General features: G+C 52.1%; 2 protein-coding genes across 6 annotated transcripts in view; both read right to left on the reverse strand.

The window, feature by feature from the left end:
* The window catches only part of PBX4 (PBX homeobox 4), a 60,606-nt gene extending 44,203 nt beyond the window's left edge, over positions 1 to 16,403 (reverse strand). Inside the window, exon 1 of the mRNA XM_008970975.5 lies at positions 11,409 to 16,403. Coding sequence (XP_008969223.3) covers positions 11,409 to 11,527 — 119 coding nt within the window. The 5' untranslated portion in view covers positions 11,528 to 16,403. The remainder of the gene's footprint in view (positions 1 to 11,408) is intronic.
* Positions 16,404 to 16,554: 151 nt separating this feature from the next.
* LPAR2 (lysophosphatidic acid receptor 2) lies at positions 16,555 to 21,422 on the reverse strand. Of its 5 annotated transcripts, XM_055104081.2 has the most exons (4): positions 20,953 to 21,115; positions 20,258 to 20,830; positions 19,404 to 20,145; positions 16,555 to 17,457 (listed from the first exon to the last, which is right to left on the reverse strand). In XM_055104081.2, exons 3-4 carry the CDS (start codon positions 20,143 to 20,145, stop codon positions 17,144 to 17,146), a joined length of 1,056 nt encoding a protein of 351 aa, XP_054960056.2. In that variant the 5' UTR covers positions 20,258 to 20,830; positions 20,953 to 21,115; the 3' UTR covers positions 16,555 to 17,143. The 5 variants fall into 5 exon arrangements, with proteins under 5 accessions (XP_054960056.2, XP_034801425.2, XP_034801421.2 ...); XM_034945534.2 differs by lacking the exons at positions 20,258 to 20,830; positions 20,953 to 21,115 and adding an exon at positions 21,299 to 21,422; XM_034945530.3 differs by lacking the exon at positions 20,258 to 20,830.
* Between the last annotated feature and the right edge of the window lie 685 nt (positions 21,423 to 22,107).

Here is a 22,107-nt window from a genome sequence, read left to right on the forward strand (position 1 = left end):
GCTGGAATGCAGTGGCATGATCTCAGCTCACTGCAACCTCTGTCTCCTAGGTTCAAGCGATTCTTGTGCCTCAGCCTCCCGAGTAGCTGGGATTGCAGGTATATGCCACCACTCCTGGCTAATTTTTATATTTTTAGTAAAGGCGGGGTTTCATCACGTTGGCCAGACTGGTCTAGAACTCCTGACTTCAAGTGATCCACCCACCTCGGCCTCCCAAAGTGCTGGGATTATAGGCGTCAGCCACTGCGCCTGGCCACATATCTGAGTTTTTAAAAATGCTAATGTTTATGAGAAAAATTCGAAAAAAAGGAAGAACAGTAAATCTTTTAAATTGACTTCCAAGGAGTCTTCTAACCTAAACAAAAACAAAAAAAGCCCAAAACCAAAATTCTGAATATCATTTTTAAACCAATATTCAAAATCTATAGCAAAACAATTGAGAGTCATATAGAAAATGCCAGAAAGTGAAAGCATAGAGCTTTATCCCCCTTCAACCTCATTTATTCAATATTTATGGGACAAACATTTATTGTGGAAGTACCATATGCTGGTCCTTGTGTAAGGGCTAAGGAACATGAAAATGAATAAAAACATAATCCACATTCTGGTATCTACCAACAGTATGTTTTAGCTGATAATTTTAGCTATAATTTACTTTCCCAAATTACAGAACAATCTGTTTTCCTCATCAAGGTATCATTTTAAATTACTTGGGAATTTCATTTAAAGATATATTCAGAGATTTCAGTCCCTATGGAATAGAATACTACTTGAAAAAGTCTTCCTGAAAGCAACAATGATTCTAACACCTTAACCAAGGATGGATCGATTATCCTTGATTATTCTCAGTTCTAGAAGGATTATTTTAGCTGACAAAAGCAGTCAGCAATATTATACATCTCCTGGAGACAAACCTAGGTACAAACAAAAATTTAGAACTTATGTTCCCTGCTCTTAAGAAGTAAAACTGCAGGCCGGGCGCGGTGGCTCACGCCTGTAACCCCAACACTTTGGGAAGCCGAGGCGGGCAGATCACTTGAGGTCAGGAGATTGAGGCCAGCCTGACCAATATGGTGAAACCTCGTCTCTACTAAAAATACAAAAATGAGCCAGGCTGTGGTGACGAGCGCCTGTAATCCCAGCTACTCAGGAGGCTATGACAGGAGAATCGCTTGAGCCTGGGAGGCGGAGGTTGTGGTGAGCCAAGATCGTGCCACGGCACTCCAGTCTAGGCAAGTGAGACCCTGTCTCAAAAAAAAAAAAAAAAGGAAAGAAAACTGAACTCCCACCTGGGCAACAGAGTGAGACTCCGTCTCAAAAACAAAACAAAACAAAACAGAACAAAACAAACCAGGACAAATACCTTAGAAAGGTCAGAATACTTTGCAAAGTACTTACACTGTACAAGTCTGGAACAAACCGCGTGCTCACTCCTTACCTGGCAAGGAGTTCAAGGCCATGCTTGGTCGGACAGCAGCTGAGGCAGGCAGTCACCCCCGAGTCTCCCTTCCAAGGTCACGCCCACCACTCATGCCCGATGGGACCACAATGCATGCCTTCATGCTCCACGCCTGCCTTGCATGCATGCTTGCACCAAGCCTACAATGCCGCATCCACTTTCTTTGCCTAGGCAAAGCCTCAAGTCCAGATCTTGGCCATCTCCTCAAGGCTCCTTGTCCCCCGCCTGACTTCACCTAGACTCCAGAGTCATGCACTCCGATTGCCCATGCTCTACAAGCTCTAGTCTTGCTGAAGGGCTAACTCCACATTGCCCTCTCTGGTCCCCGTGTCACCGCACTCTCCAATGTCTGCCTCTCCAAATAATGAATCTCCTTTCAGAACTCACTGCTGCATTCCCAAGCCCAGCACCAGACCTGGCACAAAATACATGTTTATTGAGTAGATGACATTTAATTTGCGAGAATGTACTTTTAAAAGTGTCCTGTAAAGCCCGAGCCTGACTGTCTGATCTCCCACGGCACCCAATCAGCTGGGCTCCTCTGAGCAGGAAGCGATGTCAGATTTAAGTGAGTTTTGTAGGATCCCTGGGAAAAGCAGAGACAGGTGGCAGGCAGTACAGCCTCAGAGTTCAATAGAGCATGCCCAAATCTCCATCCAACTACCCTCCAGTTATCTGGCCACTTGATTCCTTATCTAGAAACACAGTGAAGAGCCAGGCGCAGTAGCTCACACCTGTAATCCCAGCACTTTGGGAGGCTGAGGCGGGTGGATCACCTGAGGTCAGGAGTTGGAGACCAGCCTGACCAACATGGAGAAACCCCGTCTCTACTAAAAATACAAAATTAGCCAGGCGTGGTGGTGCATGCCTGTAATCCCAGCTACTTGGGAGGCTGAGGCAGGAGAATCGCTTGAACCCGGGAGGCGGAAGTTGTGGTGAGCCGAAATCGCGCCGTTGCACTCCAGCCTGGGCAACAAGAGCAAAAATCCACATGAAAAAAAAAAAAAAAAGAGCCGGGCGCAGTGATTCACGCCTGTAATCCCAGCACTTTGGCAGGCCGAGGAGGGCAGATCACGAGCTCAGGAGATCGAGACCATCCTGGCTCACATGGTGAAACACGGTTTCTACTAAAAATACAAAAAAATTAGCAGGGCGTGGTGGCGGGTGCCTGTAGTCCCAGCTACTCGGGAGGCTGAGGCAGGAGAATGGCGTGAACCCGGGGGGCGGAGCTTGCAGTGAGCCGAGATTGCGCCACCACACTCCAGCCTGGGCGACACAGCGAGACTCCGTCTCAAAAAAAAAAAAAAAGAAAGAAAGAAAGAAAGAAAAACAAACAGTGAAAAACCACCCACTTCCTAGGGTTCTGGGGAGGGGTAAATGAGGGAAATCCTTATTGTCATCATCATCAACCACTGTGTTCTGATAGAGGCACTCGGTAGCTGTCATTTAAATGAGTGAGTGGTACTTGCTCCTTTGTGAAATTCTACACATGGCTTTACTTTTCATTAATAAAGCTATTTCAAAGTGGATTTTGCCAAGAGCCTTTTAGATAGCTTCAGGGAATTGTTTTAAAACTAACACAATTTGCCAGGCACGGTGGCTCACGTCTGTAATCCCAGCACTTTGGGAGGCTGAGACGGGCGGATCACCTGAGGTTGGGAGTTCGAGACCAGCCTGAACAACATGGAGCAACCTCGTCTCTACTAAAAATACAAAATTAGCTGGGTGTGGGGGCGCATGCCTGGAATCCCAGCTACTCGGAAGGCTGAGGCAGGAGAATTGCTTGAACCCGGGAGGTGGAGGTTGCGGTGAGCAGAGATTGTGCCATTGCACTCCAGCCTGGGTAACAAGAGTGAAACTCCATCTCGAAAACAATAAAAAATTTAAAAAACTTACAAAAAAATAAAAACAACACAATTCAAGCTGGGCAAAGTGGCTCACACCTGTAATCTCAGCACTTTGGGGAATCCGAGGCGGGATAATCATTTGAGGTCAGGAGTTCAAGACCAGCCTGCCCAACATGGTGAAACCTCGTTTCAACTAAAAAGATGAAAATTAGCCGGGTGTGGTGGCTGGCGCACGCTTGTAATCCTAGCTAATCAGGAGGCTGAGGCATGAGAATCACTTGAACTTGGGAGGTGGAGGTTGCAGTGAGCCGAGATTACGCCACTGCACTCCAGCCTGGGTGATAGAGCAAGACTCCGTGTCAAACAACAAAAACCAACACAATTCAACTCTTAGGAAAAGTACACCAAAGACAGCAAGACTCCTCTGGCACTAGACCAAGTCAAGCTAAGCCTGCAAGCAAGCTAAGAAGAAAGACTACAAGGCACGAAGTCAACTGGCATCTAATTAATCTCTTTAGGGATACTGAAAAAGAAAATTTTAAATATGAAATCCTACTTCCCAGGTTTGGACTGATAGATCCTCTCATGCTAACGCTATCTGGCTCTGGGAAATTCCACATCATAAATTCCCCCTAGAACCCTTGCATTCTTTGAATGGGTGTGCGGAGGCTGAATGCTCACTGACATGCTTTATAACTATGTATGAATATAAGATCAGAACATACATAAGTATACATACTTTATAAGTATATACGTTCTGACCTTATATTCACTATTGCAAAAGTACCAAGCCTAGGGGAACACATTTCAGGTATCAGTTCACGCCTTGCCTCTTCAGTAAGTTTAAAGGATAGTCAAAATCACTTCATTATCTCCCCTTCATCATAGGAATTTAATCCATATCTAGGCAAAGTCAATCTGCAGAAATATTGGAGGGACTAAGAAAGTTATGCAAATCTCTACTAGTTGAGGTCATATTAGTAAAAATCAAATTAAAAAGAGAAGGCCGGGCATGGTGGCTCACACCTGTAATCCCAGCACTTTGGGAGGCCGAGGCGGGCAGATCATGAGGTCAGGAGTTCGAGACCAGCCTGGCCGAGATGGTGAAACCCCGTCTCTCTAAAAATACAAAAAATAGCCTGGTGCAATGGCAGGTGCCTGTAATCCCAGCTACTCGGGAGGCTGAGGCAGGAGAATCACTTGAACCCAGGGGGCGGAGGTTGCAGTGAGCCGAGATCATGCCACTGCATTCCAGCCTGGGTGACAGGGTGAGATTCTGTCTCAAAAAAAAAAAAAAAAAAAAAAAAGAGAGAAAAGTTCAGAGATATGTTTTCTTCCTAAGAAAACCTATGCAGGCATTGCTGGGTTGCCTAAAACCAACTTCCAAATACATTTTTGGTTTTAGGTATGCCATCTCACACACCACACTGCTTGCTCCTAAAACATTATAACAGTGAGCATTTAGAATGGGTGGGATGGCTCATGACTGTAGTCCCAGCATTTTGGGAGGCTGAGGCAGGAGGACAGCTTGAGCCCAGGAGTTCAAAACCAGCCTGGGCAACATAGTGAGACTCTGTATCTACAAAAAAATGTTAAGGCCGGGCACAGTGGCTCATGCCTGTAATCCCTGCACTTTGGGAGGCTGAGGCAGGCAGATCACCTGAGGCCAGGAGTTCTAGACCAGCCTGGCCAACATGGTGAAACTGTGTCTCTACTAAAGATACAAAAATTAAGCCGGGCATGGTGGTGCATACCTGTACACACCTGTAATCCCAACTACTCGGGAGGCTGAGGCAGAATTGCTTGAACCCATGAGACGAGGGTTGCAGTGAACTGAGATCGCACCACTGTACCCCAGCGAGGGCAACAGAGTGAGACTCTGTCTCAAGAAAAAAACAAAACAAAACAAAAAACCCAGGTTTGAAGAGAGAGCTATATTTTCCTTCTGAAAACAAACTTACGGCAACAAAACATGTTCAGAGGGCCTCACGACTGAGATGAAAAATTCCTTCTTGCTAAACAGTTGAGTTCAACTGACTGCTGGGGTGATAAAAGGGGTGACTGGCACATTGAGAGTGGGCAGAATCAGAAAGATTTTCAAAAGCCTCACAGGATCAGTTGATCAGAAGAGACAATCTGCTTCCCAGCCCAGGTTGGTAATCTACCAGGCTGCAGGGTTTACTGTGAGGAGCTGTATTTCCTCCAGAGGGGTGGAAATAGCCCATTTGAGGATGGATGATTTTTGTCTGGACTTGAGTGAACTTTAAGGCTTTGAGTTCATCTAAAGGCTAGGTCCAAAGAAATGAGGGAGATTTGAAGCTTCAAAGTCTCGAAATAAAAGTCCCAGGGGTCATCCCAATTCAGAAAGAGGCCAGAAACCAGGAACCAGCTACCTAACACCTGTGTTATCAAGCATGAATAACGCCCCCCACCACACCATTTAATTTCTTTTTTTTTTTTCTCTGTCATCCAGGCTGGAGTGCAGTGGCACGATCTCGGCTCACTGCAACCTCCGTCTCCAGGGTTCAATCGGTTCTCCTGCCTCAGCCTCCTCAGTAGCTGACACATACTACAGGTGGGCATCACCATGTCCAGCTAATTTTTGTATTTTTAGTAGAGGTGGGGTTTCTCCACGTTGCACAGGCTGGTCTCGAAGTCCTGAGCTCAGGTGATCCTCCTGCCTCGGCCTCCCAAAGTGCTGGGATTACAGGCGTGAGCCACTGCACCCAGCCTAATTTCTTAGCCTTAAAACAAAAAGAGCTATCTTTGAAAATGGTAAAGAAGTAACTGGCTGGCAGGGCGTGGTGGTTTATGCCTGTAATCCCAGCACTTTGGGAGGCCGAGGTGGGAGGATCACCTGAGGTCAGGAGTTTGAGAGCAGCCTGGCCAACATGGCAAAACCCCGTCTCTACTAAAAAAAATACCAAAATTAGCCGGGCGTGGTGGCAGGCGCCTGTAATCTTAGCTACTTGGGAGGCTGAGGCAGGAGAATCTCTTGAACCCAGGAGGCAGAAGTTGCAGTGAGCCAAGATCACGCCAGAGCGAGACTGTCTCAAAAAAAAAAAAAAAAAAAAAAAGTAACTGGCTGCATTCCATTCTAAATCTAAAGTCTGTCTAGGGAAACTAGAAGCTCAGGAGATTGCTGCAAGGAAAATGCAGCAGCCCTGGGGCTGTGCTGGGCCTGAGGAAGGCCACATCTGAGCAGAGCTCACCCCTTAAGCAGCAATATCCCAGTATGGAAAGTACAAAAGTAGCTTCCAGGACACACCCAAAGCTCTGCCTCTGCGGTGACATTCCTGGGTGTGTCAAAACCATCTTCCCCCTTTCCCAACTCCTACTAATCCCTCTAGAATCTCCTCAGTGTCATGAAACTACTGAATGCAAGGTGCTAGGCATTGATCCTGGCTCTGGGAACACAAAGTATAATAAAGCCACTGCTCTCCGACTAGCCTAACAGACATCACGGAAGGCACCCTCTCCTGGCACAGCTCTTCTGTGCTAGGAATTACCTCTACACAGCACATTCCTGTTATAACAATTATTTACAAGTTGGTCTCCCACACACCCTACTTCTCAGTGGGCTCCAAGAAGGCAGAGAACATCTTAGCCATCTTGGTTTCTCTAGCACCTGGTACAATGCTCCAAAAAGAATAAAAACACTGGTTCACGTCTGTCATCCCAGCACTCTGGGAGGCCAAGGTGGGTGAATCACTTGAGCTCAGGAGTTCAAGACCAGCCTGGACAACATGGTGAAACCCCATCTCCACAAAAAATACAAAAATTAGCCAGCCATTCATTGGTGGTTTGAGGCTGTAGTCCCAGCTACTTGGGAGACTGAGGCTGGAGAATCACTTGAACCTGGGAAGCAGAGGTTGTAGTGAGCTGAGATCATACCACAGCACTCCAGCCTGCGTGACAGAATAAGACCCTGTCTCAAAAACAAACAAACAAACATGGCCCGGCACAGTGGCTCACACCTGTAATCCCAACACTTTGAGAGGCCAAGGCGGGTAGATCATCTGAGGTCGGGAGTTTGAGACCAGCCTGGCCAACATGGTGAAACCCCATCTCTATTAAAAATACAAAAAACTAGCCAGGTGTGGTGGTGCACACCTGTAATCCCAGCTACTTGGGAAACTGAGATGGGAGAATCACTTGAACCCGGGAGGCGGAGGTTGCTCACTAGCCGAGATCGCGCCACTGCACTCCAGCCTGATCGTGCCACTGCACTCCAGCCTGGACAACAGAGTGTGAGACTCCGTCTCAAAAAAACCCAAACCAAACCAAAAAACAGCCAAACAAACAAACAAAAACAAACAAACAAAAAACCACAATGAAAACAGTTGGAGGAGCCAGGCTCAGTGGCTCATGTTTGAAATCCTCAACCTTTGGAAGGCTGAGGCAGGAGGATTTCTTAACTCAGGAGTTTGAGACCAGCCTGGCCAACATAGGGAGACCTAAAAAAATAGAAAGATTAGTCCAGGTGTGGTGGCTCAGGGCTGTAATCCCAGCACTTTGGGAGGCCGAGGTGGGTGGATCATTTGAGGTCAGGAGTTCAAGACCAGCCTAGCCAATACAGTGAAATCCTGTCTCTACTAAAAATACAAAAAAAATTAGCCAGGCGGTAGTGGCACACGCCTGTAATCCCAGCTACTCAGGAGGCTGAGGCAGGAGAATTGCTTGAGCCTGGGAGGCAGAGGCTGCAGTGAGCTGAGACTGCACCACTGCACTCCAGTCTGGGTGACAGAGTGAGACCCTGTCTCAAAAAAAAAAAAAAAAAAGAAAGATTAGCCAGGCGTGGTGGCACAGGCCTGTGGTCCTAGCTACTCAAGAAGCTGAGGTGTGAAGATTGCTTGGGCCCAGAAGGTTGAGGCTGCAGTGAGTCATGATGACACTACTGCACTCTAGCCTGGGTGACAGAGCGCGGCCTTGTATAAAAAAAAAAAAAGCCAAAGAAATAGTTGTATGGTGACAAGGACTCTAATTTCTCAAATAGAGCATCTGAAACTACAAAAAGTGTCAACATTCCCTGAGAAGCAAAGGAAAGAAAGTTTGAAGAACAAATTTACTTTCTCTCCCCAAACCATGAACTTGAGAGCAGGAAGAACTTGAGAGCTATGCCAGAACCCAGTTCAGTACCCAGATATTGTAAAGGTCCGATAAATATTGGCCAAATTTGTTAAAAATTCATTGAAGAACAGGCCAGGCACAGTAGTTCACACCTGTAATCCCAGCACTTTGGGAGGCTGAGGCGGGCAGATCACCTAAGGTCAGGAATTTGTGACCAGCCTGGCCAACATGGTGAAACCCCATCTCTACTAAAAATACAAAACTAGCCAGGCATGGGGCGTATGCCTGTAGTCCCGGCTACTCAGGAAGCTGAGGCAGGAGAATTGCTTGAACCTGGGAGGCAGAGGTTGCAGTGAGCCGAGATCGCGTCACTGCACTCCAGCCTGGGCAACAGAGTGAGAGTCCGTCACACACACACACACACAATTCATTGAAGAACAAATGCATGCATTATCCACCTTTTTCTCTGCCTCTTCCTTCCTAGGACTGCTGTTTACCTGGCTTTGTAACCCCTCCCCACTACAGGGCTCTAGTGGGTACACAGTCCACACCACCAGACCCTAGTCCCATACCCAGAGACCGTCCCTCACCTTACAACAGTCCCCATTCAACAAGGCCTCATCCTCCAAAAGGACTTCAGTCCTTTCCTTTCCTTTTCTGTAATAATCACTGCAGGACCCAGACACAGTGGGCTGCCTTGTGAAGCAGATTCTACGGATCCTGGCTGGCTGACAAGTGGTGAGTGGAGGTAAACGGGATGGGAGGTCTAAAAACTCCTTTATTTTTCCCCATTGCAACTGGAATAAATAGTCCGAACTCCCTATTGATTGTTATCCAGATGACAAAAACAAAACCATTTTTTTATGGAGACAGAGTCTCACTCTGTCGCCCAGGTTGGAATGCAGTGGCGCTTGAACCCAGGCACCTACTGGGTTCAAGTGTTTTTCCTGCCTCAGCCTCCCAAGTAGCTGGGACCATAGACATGCACCACCACGCCCAGCTAATTTTCGTATTTTTAGTAGAGATGGGGTTTTGCCATGTTGGCCAGGCTGGTCTTGAACTCTTGACCTCAGGTGATCTGCCCACCTTGGCCTCCCAAAGTGCAGGGATTACAGGTGTCAGCCACGGTGCCTGGCTGAACAAACAAAAACTCTTTACTGAGATTCGTAGGCCCCATGTAATTGGGTTCCAGCCTCCCTTTATTATTATTATTATTTTTTGTTCAGACGGAATCTCGCTCTGTCGCCCAGGCTGGAGTGCAGTGGTGTGATCTCGGCTCACTGCAGCCTCCGCCTCCCAGGTTCCAGTGATTCTCCTGCCTCAGCCTCCCAAGTAGTTGGGATTATAGGTGTGCACCACTACACACAGCTAATTTTTGTATTTTTGGTAGAGACTGGGTTTCACCATGTTGGCCAGGCTGGTATTGAACTCCTGACCTCGTGGTCCACCCGCCTTGGCCTCCCAAAGTGCTGGGATTACAGGCGTGAGCCACCGTACCTGGCCCCAGCCTTCCTTTAAACTCAACTCTTTCCCTCCCTGGCTAGGAACTTTCTCTTCCCAGCCAGACTCCGCTTTCTACATCCTCTTTCCCACCTCAGGGCCTCTGAAGGTGCTGTCCTCTCCAAAGATGTTCTTCTCCACCTGGCTTCCTATAGCATGCAACCCCTATCCCTACAGCTTTTATTGCCATTTATTTTATTTTTTTCTTTTCTCAGATTGGTGCAGGATGGTCTCACTATGTTGCCCAGGCTGGTCTCAAACTGCTGGACTCAAGTGATCCTCCCACTGGTAGGCAGCTGGGATTACCTACCCATGCTACCATGCCTGGCTTATACTTTTTTGCTTTTGTTTGAGACAGGGTCTAGCTCTGTCACCCAGGCTGGAGTGCAATGGCTTGATTCGGCTCACTGCAGCCTCAGCCTCCTAAGTAGCTGGGACTACAGGCTTGCATCATCACACCTAACTAATTTTTTAGTTTTATTTTTAGTAGAGACGAGGTCTTACTACATTGTCCAGGTTGGTCTCGAACTCCTGAGCTCAAGCAATCCTCCTGCCTCAGCCTCCTAAAGTGCTGTGATTAGAGATGTGAGCCACTCCACCCAGTCCTTATTTTTTGCTATTTACTTTCCCTCCCCTAAATCATGTACTCGAGAGCAGGGACTATGTCAGCACCCGGTTCCCTACCCAGTTATTGTAAGGATTCAATAAAAATTTGCTGAATTCATTAAAAATAAAATAGGTCTTCCATCTCCACCCACTCCTCTACTAACCCTTTTCCCAAAAGTTCTCGATGGTTCCCACACCAAGTCACCCCAGTTCAGTTCTTCAGTCTCCTGCAGACATTCCTGAGTCCCATTCCCCGCCACTCACTCTCCATCATCTGCCCTGGAAACTTCCCACCCACAGGCCGGGCTCGGTGGCTCGCGCCTGTAATCCCAGCACTTTGGGAGGCCGAGACAGAATGAGTGCTTGAGCCCAGGAGTTCAAGCAACTATAGCGAGACCCCTGTCTCTACAAAATATACAAAAAAATCAGCCGGGCGTGGTTGCACGTGCGCCTGTGGTCCCAGCTACTCGGGAGGCTGAGGCAGGAGAATCAACTGAGCCGGGGAAGTGGATGCTGCAGTGAGCCATGATTACGCCACTGCACTCCAGCCTGGGCGACAGAGCAAGACCGTGTCAAACAACAACAAAAAAACTTCCCAGCCGCAGGAGTCCCATTAACTTACCCATTTAGTCATTCACTCGTCAAAAGTCCCGTACGTGCCCATTTCTCAGCCCTACTCCCTAAACCCCTAAACCCAACCTTCTCGCCCCAAGATGAGCTGCTGAAAATCCTTCACGCCACTGCTCGGCCCCATAAGGCCTATCCAGCCCGTTCCGTTTGAACCCCATACATCCCTTCGTCCTCGGGACCCCCTCCAGCCCTCCTCAAGCGCCCCTCGTCAGTCTGGCCTCCACGCCCCGTCCCCTCCGCCCGCCAACCTCACTGCCACGACCCTGCGTGGCCCCTGCCGAGCCCGCGGGCAGCACCTGGCCTGTGCCTCGTCCAGGCTCTGGTCGGTGATGGCCATGATCTGCTGCAGGACGTCGCTCGTGTCGAGGCGCCGCGGGGCGGGGGGCGATGGCGCGGGGCGCGGCGGGGCGGCCATGAGCGGCAGGGCCAGGCGGGCGCTGTGAAGGTGCCGTCGAGCCTGGAGCACTACCACTGGCGCCGCAGCCAACCGCCGCTGCCTGAGCGCCGCGCCCGCTCGCGCTCGCGCCTAAGCCACGCCCACCGCCGCTATCGCCAGCCAACCCGTGTATTGCACCGCCTACAGACACGCCCCTTCATCTCCGTCTGCCAACCGGCGCCACGCACCGCCCCCGGGACTCGCCCCGAACTTCCCCCTCCCCGGGCTTGGACTCGGTTTGGGGTTGCCGAGGCAACGGCACTTCTCACAAGCGCCCTCCTTCCCCTTGAGAGAGGGCAGCGCTGGCTCCGCTCCAGCCAGAGGCCCCCATCCCTCACATCTCGCGCGGTGCACGCCTCCTTCAGCCCCACTCGCATCTCCTCAGAGTTCCTGCTCCTCCTCAGGGCCCCCTTCTCCTCAAAGCCCTCGGTCCTCAGAGACCCTCACTCCCCAGAGCACCCCAACTCTTCCCCCAAGCCACCCCCTCCTCCTCAGAACCCCACACCTCTTATAGCTTGATCGACAGCCCCCATTCATTTTCAGAAGCCCCAAGCCCCAGACCCCTGCTCAGTCCCCCTAATGCTCCCTGCATCCTCAGCCCCATCAGGTGGGCCCCTGGGGCCCCTGGGTCTTCCTCTAGAGCTTTCCACGCCCCGTTCACCTGGCCAAGGCGGGGCGCAGGCGTGCGTGGTTGATGGCAACGAGGAGGTCAGAACGCAGCGCTTTTCTCCACTGCAGAAATCAATTCCAGTCACCTTTCAAGGTCCAGCTGAAGAGTGACCTCGCTTGTTTATTCATCTTCGCAGATTACAGTTCTGGGCATAGAAAATGCTACCACGTGGTTACCGAATGAAGGAAGGATGTTTACTGAGAGACTCCCCTGCAGTGTACCCCAAATCAGAGCGAATCCTCACATCTTTGTTTCTAGCCCTTAGGACACAGCATCGAAGGCTCCGAGTGCACAAGAAAAGGAACTGGGCGGTGGCTCATGCCTGTAATCCTAGCACTTCGGGCGGCGGAGGCAGGAGGATCACTTGAGCACGGGAGTTTGAGACCAGCTTGGGCAACATATTGAGACCCCGTGGTGGTGCACGCCTGTGGTCTCAGCTATTTGGGACTTGAGAGGCTGAAGTGGGAGGATCACTTGGGCCCGGGAATTTGAGGCTGCAGTGAGCCATGATTGCACCACTGCACTGCAGCCTGGTTGATGGAGACCAGGTCTCAAAAAAAAAAAAAAAAAAAAAAAAAGTAATGGACTGGACATGAATCTCTTCTCCAAAGTCACAGAACCTCCTGGAGCCTATTTGCTATGAGGACGGTCTCCAGATGTGGGCTCAGTAAAAGGTCCTCAGCCTGCTGGCTGGGAGCCCTTCCAGGGTGGGGCCCATGTTCTCTCCATTGCTGCTGGGGAGGAAATTCAAACACCATCTGGTATGGCTGGATTGGAGAGCGTCGGGAGACTCCAAAGGGGACGGCAGGGAGTGAAAATGAAAGACATTGACCGACTGTCTGGACAACAGGGAAAGCTCTCTGATGAAGGAAACCGACACTTGGCTCCAATGACAGAAAGTAACAGATTGCATGGGAGCCACGGAGACCAGTGCCTGTTCAAAAGGTCACCCACAAGCACAGCACTGCCCAGGAGGCCTGAACAGTAGTGGCCTTCAGGCTGGGTGCAGTGGCTGACACCTGTGATCCCAACAATTTGGGAGTCTGAGGTGGGAGATTACTTGAGCCCAGGAGTTCAAGACCAGTCTGGGGAACATAGCGAGACCCCATCTCTACAAAAATAAAAATTAAAAAAATAGCTAAATTAGCTGGTCATGGTCCCAACTACTTGGGAGGCTGAGGCGGGAGGATAAGTTGGGCTCAGGAGGTAGAGGCTACAGTGAGCTGTGTTTGTGCCACTGCACTCCAGCCTGGATGAGAGAGCAAAACCTGCCCCCAACCCCAACAAAGTAGTATCCTTCAGAGAACTTGGAGGGGTGGGCACTGAAAGCTTCAGGGACCAGCAGAGACAAAAATTTGAAGCCACTTGGTGGAGACGGGAGATCGACAAGAGGAAATGGTCTCGAAGGAGACCCACTGGGTGCAGGTTAAAACCTGGAGGAGCTGATGTGAACAGCCAGCTCAGAGCGCCTGAGACAGAGTTGCCTTTTTTTTTTTTTTTTAGACAGAAATCTTACTCTGTTGCCCAGGCTGGAGTGTAGTGGCGTGACCTTGGCTCACTACAACCTCCACCTCCTGGGTTCAAGCCCTTCTCCTGCCTTAGCCTCCTCCTGAGTAGCTTACAGGCACCCACCACCACGCCCGGCTAATTTTTGCATTTTTAGTAGAAATGAGGTTTCACCATGTTGGCCAGGCTAGTTTCAAACTTCTGACCTCAGGTGATCTGCCTGCCTCGGCCGCCCAAAGTGCTGGGATTACAGGTATGAGCCACCTCACCCGTCCCACTGTTGCCATTTGGAGGTCATCAGGGATCTCTACTGCATAGAAATTAGTTGGCAGCCTTGGCACTCAAAGTGCTCGGCCAGGGCCATTTAATATAGAAGGACCTGGGAGTTTTGGGTTCTTTGACAATGCATATTTCAGTGGTTTAAGAATTTGGCACAGGTGGCTGGGCATGGTGGCTCACATCTCTGAGTGACCTGGGTTCAAATTCTAGCTGTTATTCAGCATGGGATTCAAAAGTAGGGACATAACCCCACCTCCTCACTGGTGAGGTGGGAGCAGAGAATGACATCCTGGCACACACTGTGCCTTGGAGGGGGCCTCCCTGAGCATCTCAGAGGGGGCTCATCATGGATCTGGCACTCATGGGTTGGGTGCTGTGGGGTGAGGTAGGGAAAGCCCAGCTGAGCTTGGGACCAACCCTGGGCTTCGTGGGAATCTGAAGTCCCTCTCCTAGGGGCCTCTCTGGTCCCTCGGGGCCTGTATGTGCCATCTCCAAGCTGTGTTTACCATGGGCCAGATCACAACCTGTCTGAATCAGTGTTCTCACATAAAAATCAGTAAGACTGATCCCAGCATTTTGGGAGGCCAAAGCAGGCGGTTCATGAGGTCAGGAGTCAAGACCAGCCTGGCCAATATGGTGAAATCCCATCTTTATTAAAATACAAAAAATTAGCCAGACATGGTGGTGCATGCCTGTAGTCCCAGCTACTTGGGAGGCTGAGGCAGAAGAATCCCTTGAACCTGGAGGGGGCGGAGGTTACAGTGAGCTGAGATCATGTGAGACTCTGTCTCAAAAAAAAAAAAAAAAAAAAAGGCCAGGCATGGCGGCTCACGCCTGTAGTCCCAGCACTTTGAGAGGCTGAGGCGGGCAGCTCACCTGAGGTCAGGAGTTCGAGACCAGCCTGGCCAACATGGTGAAACCCCATCTCTACTAAAAATAAAAAATTTAGCTGGGTGTGGTGGCATATCCCTGTAATCCCAGCTACCCGGGAGGCTGATGCAGGAGAATCACTTGAACCTGGGAGGCAGAGGTTGCAGTGAGCTGAGATCACGTCATTGCAGTCCAGCCTGGGAAACAGAGCAAGACTCCGTCTCAAAAAAAAAAAAAAAAAAAAAAAAGCCCAGCACAGTGGCTCATGCCTGTAATCCCAGCACTTTGAGAGGCTGAGGCGGGTGGATCACAAGGTCGGGAGTTCAGGATAAGCCTGGCCAAGATGGTGAAACCCCATCTCTAACAAAAATACAAAAATTAGCCGGGCACGGTGGCAGGTGCCTGTAATCCCAGCTACTTGGGAGGCTGAGGCAGGAGAATCGCTTGAAACCCGGGGGCGGAGGTTGCAGCGAGCCGAGATTGCACCACTACACTCCAGCCTGGAGGACAGAGTGACACTCCATCTCAAAAAAATAAAAAATTTAAAAAAAAAAGCACCTAAAGTGTTTACCAGTATGCCAGGCACATCGGAAGAGCTTGAGAAATGGTCATGCTCAAATCCTGCATCCCACTACCTGAACCCCACAACCTGTGGCTGGAAGTGTGAATACAGGTGGTGGGGAATGGGATAGAAACGGCTGGGCACGTGACCTTGAACCATCAGGGCTCAAACAAAAGGGCAGTGGGGAGGGAGGGGGCTCATAGGGTCCAGACACTACTCTGAGCTGCAGAGAAAGACAGGGAGACAGGCAGTGAGATGGAGGCAGAGCAACAGATGGGGGAAACAAAGAACAGAAGCAGAGAGAAACAGATTCAAGACCCCAGTAAGAGAGAGGGGCCAGGCGTGGTGGCTCATGCCTATAATCCCAGCACTTTGGGAGGCCAAGGTGGGTAGGTGGATCGCTTGAGGTCAAGAGTTCGAGACCAGCCTGACTAACATGGTGGGACCCCATCTCTACTAAAAATATAAAGATTAGTCAGGCACGCGGTAGCTCACACCTGTAATCCCAGTACTTTGGGAAGCTGAGGCGGGTGGATCATTCAAGGTCAGGAGTTTGAGACGAGCCTGGCCAACATTGGTGAAACCTCATCTCTACTATAATACAAAAATTAGCCGAGTGTAGTGGCAGATGCCTATAACCCAGCTACTCGGGAAGCTGAGGCAGGAGAATCGCTTGAACCCAGGAGGCAGAAGTTGCAGTGAGCTGAGATCAAGCCACTGCACTCCAGCCTGGGTGACAGAGCAAGACTCCCTCTCAAAAATAAACAAACAAATAAATAAATAATAAAAATAAAAATACAGAGATTAGCTGGACGTGGTAGCACGCGCCTGTAATCCCAGCTTCTCCTGAGGCACAAGAATCTGGAACCTGGGAGGTAGAGGTTGCAGCGAGCTGAGATTGTGCTACTGCTCTCCAGCCTGGGCTACAAAGTGAGACTCTGTCTAAAAAAAAAAAAAAAGAGAGAGATGGAATAACAGCCAGCCAGACTGAAGAAGAGCGAGCACAGGGCCAAGGAGATACCATGTTGAAAGATCCTTTCTGGACTTGGGCCAAGGTAGACAATTCCGGGACACAGGGACAGAAACACTGAATTGATAACAACAAATGTTTTGGAGACCTCAGAGTGAAAAGAAAGGTTTACTCCTTGTATCATCTCCTCCCCGTGGACTGCTTCAATTCTATCGGGGACAGGCCAGTCCCTGGAGGCTGCAAGGAGCCACAAACCTTTCCCAGCTCACACTCTGCACCCCTCAGTCTCTGCTGCTAAAGAATCAGACTCAGGTAGATGGGGTGTCCACAGTCTGTCCTCATTACCCAGTCATACTGGGTAGCATGGCCCGAGAGAGCCCTTATCTCTCCCCACCTTAAAACCCTCAGCATCACACAGCAGGAACCAGTCCACAGGGCTTACCAAGGATACGCAGTGAAAACAGAAAAATGTCTGTTACAAACCCCCTAAACCTGAGATGACTGAAGAGCCAGATTCCTGCACCCCATCTGACTCTCCTAGGCAGTGGGAGATGACCCGAAGCTCCCATTCCCTGGGCAGAGTGGTGTGCCTGGGGAGGCCTGGCAGTGGTGCTGTGCCGTGCCAGACCTTGTCCTGCCAGTCAGTCAGTCCTGTTGGTTGGGTTGAGCCAGGAGCACCCACAAGTCATCAGGGGCTGTGATTTGTTGCTTGCCGCATACCGCTGAAGTTCAAGGTAGCTAAAGGGTGGAGTCCATCAGTGGGTGGCCGTTCTCGGGAAGCATGATGCGAGTGCTGGCACCTCCCTGGGCAGAGGATGTATGGTGGACAGACTCGCGGGTGGACTGGCGGAGGCACGCGCAGCAGAGAAGGCGGCGGAAGGTGCGGCGCATCTCAGCATCTCGGCAAGAGTACACAGCAGCATTGACCAGTGAGTTGGCCTCGGCCAACAGTAGGAAGTACTTTTCTACAGCCAGGACATTGCAGGACTCACAGCCTAAACCATCCAGGAGCAGTACCACCTGGCCTGGTGTCCAGCAGACCACGAACGCCCCTGTGGGACAGAGGCGGAAGTGAGCAGGGCAAGCTGTCAGAGGCCCGGCACCTACAGCTCTCAGTTTGGGGTTGGAGTGGTCTCCAGAGCTCGAGCAATAGTGGTGAAGTTTGCAGTGCAAGAGCTGCTTGTTTCGCTGACTCTGCAGTGTGACAGGAAGACCTGCTAAGATGGGACATCTATGCTAATTGGTACACAGTGGCCAAGGCACTGGACATTTTGTGTGTGTGTGTGTGTGTATGTGTGTGAGAGTGAGATGGAGTCTCGCTCTGTCGCCAGGCTAGAGTGCAGTGGTACAATCTTGGCTCGCTGCAACCTCTGCCTCCCAGGTTCAAGCGATTCCCCCACCTCAGCCTCCCAAGTAGCTGGGACTACAGGCGTGTGCCACCACGCCTGGCTATATATTTTTTTTTTGTATTTCAGTAGAGATGGGGTTTCACCATGTTGGCCAGGATGGTCTCGATCTCCTGACCTCGTGATCCGCCCGCCTCAGCCTCCCGAAGTGTTGGGATTATAGGCGTGAGCCACTGCGCCCGGCCTGTGTGTTTTTTTTGAGACAGGGTCTCCTTCTGTCACCTAGGCTGGAGTGCAGTGGCACGATCACACCTCACTGCAGCATTTGACAGGCTGAGGCAGGACAATCGCTTGAGGCCAGGAGTTTAAGACCAGCCTAGGCAATATAGTGAGACCTCGTTTCTACAAAAAATAAAAAATTAGCCAGGTATGGTGGCACATGCCTGTAGTCCCAGCTACTCAGGAAACTGAGGCGGGAGGATCACCTGAGCCTGGAAGGTTGAGGCTGCAGTGAGCTATGATGGAGCCATTGTAATCCAGCCTAGGCAAGAGTAAGATCCTGTATCTTAAAAACAAAAATAAATTTTGAAATTTAAAAATATGGGCCGGGCGTGGTGGCTCATGCTTGTAATCCCAGCACTTTGGGAGGCCAAGGCGGGTGGATCACCAGGTCAAGAGATCGAGACCATCCTGGCCAACATAGTGAAACCTGGTCTCTACTAAAAATAGAAAAATTAGCCAGGCGTAGTGGCACGCACCTGTAGTCCCAGCTACTCAGGAGGCTGAGGCAGGAGAACCACTTGAACCTGGGAGGCAGAAGTTGCAGTGAGCCGAGATTGCGCCACTGCACTCCAGCCTGGGTGACAGAGCGAGACTCTGTCTCAAAAAAAAAAAAAAAAAAAAAAATTAAAAATACATATAGATTAAAAAACAATTTAAAGCCTTTTTGATAAAACAGGCTTAGCACTGCTAAAAACTCCTTTTTTTTTTTTTTTTTTTTCTGAGACAGAGTTCTGGAGTTTCGCTCTTGTTGCCCAGGCTGGAGTGCAATGGTGTGATCTCGGCTCACCACAACCTCCGCCTCCTGGGTTCAAGCGATTCTCCTGCCTCAGACTCCCGAGTAGCTGGGATTACAGGCACGCACCACCATACCCGGCTAATTTTGCATTTTTAGTAGAGACGGGGTTTCTCCATGTTGGTCAGGCTGGTCGTGAACTCCCAACCTCAGTTGATCTGCCCGCCTCGGCCTCCCAAAGTGCTGGGATTACAGGCGTGAGCCACTGTGCCCAGCCAGCACTGCTAAAAACTCTTAAGGGGTTCCCATGAAACTCAAAATAAGACTCCTGTCCGTGCCCCTTAAGGCCTTGCTGAACTCTCCTCCTCACAAGCCCGCTTTCCTCTTTAGAGGCTCTGGCCTCGTACTGCCTTGAGGTTTTTACTTTCCGTTTCCTCTGCCTGGAAGGCTCTCTGTTCCTATCCTCAGCATTCAGGCCTCTGCTCACATACATTATCACCTCCTTGGAGGACATTCCCCACCTAAATCATCCCCCATCACCCTCTATCAGGTAGCTTGTTTTGTTCATTGCTTCACAGTGTCTTGTGTAAGATAGGGGGAAGCAGGGTCCCTGTTGCCCCCTGAGGGCCCCACTTACCCAGGATGATGACAACAGTCTTGACCAGGCTGAGCGTGGTCTCTCGGTAGCGGGGGTGGCAGCTGACATGCTCTGCCATGCGCTGCACTCGCCGCCGCACGTAGAAGAAAATGCGGGTGTAGACAGCCACCATGAGCAGGAAGACAAGCAGGCTCGACAGAGCCCAGACGGCCAAATAGGAGCGGCTGAGCAGGGGTGCCATGCGTGAGCAGCGGTCCAGGGCACAGAGGCAGTGCCAGGAGTGGGCAGGCAGCAGCCCCAGGCCCAGGGCAGCCACCCACACGCCCACAATGAGCATGACCACGCGGCCACGGGGCAGGCGGCTGTGCAGCTGCACGGCCATCACACTGCGGTGCCGCTCCACGGCAATGGCCAGCAGTGTGGCCACCGACGCAGTGAGGCTTGTGTCCAGCAAGCCCTGCCGCAGGAACCAGCCCTCAAGTGAAAGTCGGGCTGTGCGGGGACCAGTGTGGAACATGAGGAAGAGGTAGGCCACGCCCGCGAAGAGGTCAGCCGCGGCCAGGTTGCCGAGCAGGTAGTAGATGGGCTGGTGGAAGCGGCGGTTGGAGGCGATGGCTGCTATGACCAGCAGATTGGTCAGCAGCACCAGCACGCTGACGGTCAGCCCCAGTGCCACCACGACCACATCCTTGGGCCGCCAGTGGGAGCTGAGCTCTTTGCCACTGTTGTTATAGAAGAAGCCGATGGTCTCGTTGTAGTAGCACTGGCCCATGATGACCATCTGGGGACACAAGAGATCAGTGCATGTGGCACTTCTTGGAAGGACACAGGGAGGGGCGGCAGCTGCAGAGGAGGGTCAGCGCAGGAAGGACAAGGGTCTCGAATTCAGATACCTCGAAGCAAAGTGGCAGTGGTGAGGACTACGGTGGCCTGGAAAAAGCAAGCTCCATGGGGCTGGGGTGGGGGTGGAGGAGCAGCTGTTTCTTACCTACTAATAAGACCTGTGTGCAAGACATCACCCAAGTCAATAGGTTTTTGAACCAGAAGTGAAACAAACCCCATCTATGGTCGAATCCCAGCCCACCTGCCACCAATGTGTGACCCGGTTTGGGTTGTGGGGAGAGGAGGGTTAGGGAAAGACAAAGGGGTGTGAGCTGCGGGAAGAGATGAGGGAGGGTCACTTTGGTGCCGGAGTCAGTGTAGGGAGCAGAGACCCGGGAGCGTGTGCACACAAGGGTGAGGTCACTTGCTAGAACCCTGCGAGGGGGCGGTGCCGAGGCGTGGAGGTGATCGGAGTGGACAGAGAGGCGGCCCCAGAAGTTAGTCGGCGGGATTTGGGCGCGAGTGCTTCCCAAGCGGGCGGGGCAATAGGCTGTTCCGGGTGGGACGGAGGACACTGGCGGTCTCCGGGACAAAGACAGCGGTTGGGGAAGGGATGGATGGCCGGGCCTCCAGGCATCTCCAGACTGGGGAAGGGGTAGGGGGTTAAGGGATCAGAGGACGGCGTCCTGGCCCCGCAGGCACGTGCCGCGCCCTTCCCCCGGGCCCAGGCCCGCACCCGCCCGCCTCCCGTCCGTGCAGGCCTCACCTGGGCCTCCCGTCACGCCGCAGACAAGGCGGGCTCGCGGGGGTTCGGGGCGGGCTCGAGGCCCATGGCCCGGCGACTGCGGCGGGAGCGGTAGAGCGTCCGGGTGCGCCGGAGCGTCCGGGTGCACCCTGTGCGGGTTGCTGAGAGGGCGCGGGAGGCGGGGTCTCCCCAGCGCCCCGCCCCCACCACCTGGGGGAGCCCTGCCCCGCCCCGCCACCTGGGGGAGCCCCGCCTCCACGGCCGCGTCGGGGGCGGTGTCGCCCGGAACCGCAGCCCCCCTGTTTCCTCCCCGCCTCGCGGCCCCTCAGTCGCCCCTATTTCCGGCGCGGGACCCCCACCCCCGTACCTGCACACCTCATGCGCCCGCAGTTTCGAGCCTGCGGGGCTGAGTCACTCGGCGACCCGAAAATTCCCGCCGTGACCCCGCGCTGCCCGGGCGGAGCTCCAGGTGGTCTTGGGTCCGCGCCCCCGCTCCGGACCCCCAACCCTCCCAGCCCCACCCCGCTCTCTTCTTCGTGTCCAATCGGCCGCCGAGTTACAAGCCACTCCCTGATCCGACTTGGCTCCCACCGCCCGGACCCCCGCCCAGCTTTGGCTTTCCCAGCTCGCAGTATCAGCGAGCCGCGGCCTCCTGTGCGAGGCCCATCTCTGCGGCCCCAGCTGATCATCGGGCGCACGCTAGGGTTTTGCAATCCCGCCCCCGTACCCCTCACCCTGGGACAGCGCTGCCCCCTGCAAAGCCCGGCCCTGCCCTGTGGCTTCCTCCCTCGGCCTCCCTGCGGCGGCCCCGGGCTCCCACGGTCCGGAGCACACAGCCCCATTGTCCCGGTTATCTGTACTTTGTTATACTGTATTTGATTATGCAGGACCGGATCGGGGACGCAGAGCTCCGGGAGGGCCGGGCTGGCGTGACTCAGCCGGGTGCTGCGACCCAGCCCCAACTGCCTTTACGTAGGTGCTGCAGGGTGTTTGATGATGCAAGAAGGAGGCCTTGAGGCCGGGCGCAGTGGCTCACGCCTGTAATCCCTGCATTTTGGGAGGCCGATGCGGGACGATCACGAGATCAGGAGATCGAGACCATCCTGGCCAACATGCTGAAACCCCGTCTCTACTAAAAATACAAAAAAATTAGCCGGGCATGGTGGCAGGCGCCTG

The sequence above is a fragment of the Pan paniscus genome, chromosome 20 (genome assembly GCF_029289425.2).
Source record: "Pan paniscus chromosome 20, NHGRI_mPanPan1-v2.0_pri, whole genome shotgun sequence".
In the NCBI taxonomy this organism is placed as follows: domain Eukaryota; kingdom Metazoa; phylum Chordata; class Mammalia; order Primates; family Hominidae; genus Pan; species Pan paniscus.

What these genes read in the sequence shown, in the direction of transcription:
- LPAR2 (XM_034945534.2), bottom strand. Translation starts at nt 20,145, where the DNA reads ATGGTCATCATGGGCCAGTGCTACTACAACGAGACCATCGGCTTCTTC. An exon ending in GACTGTTGTCATCATCCTGG is followed by an intron (nt 17,458 to 19,403) that starts GTAAGTGGGGCC and finishes TCTGTCCCACAG; the next exon opens with GGGCGTTCGTGGTCTGCTGG.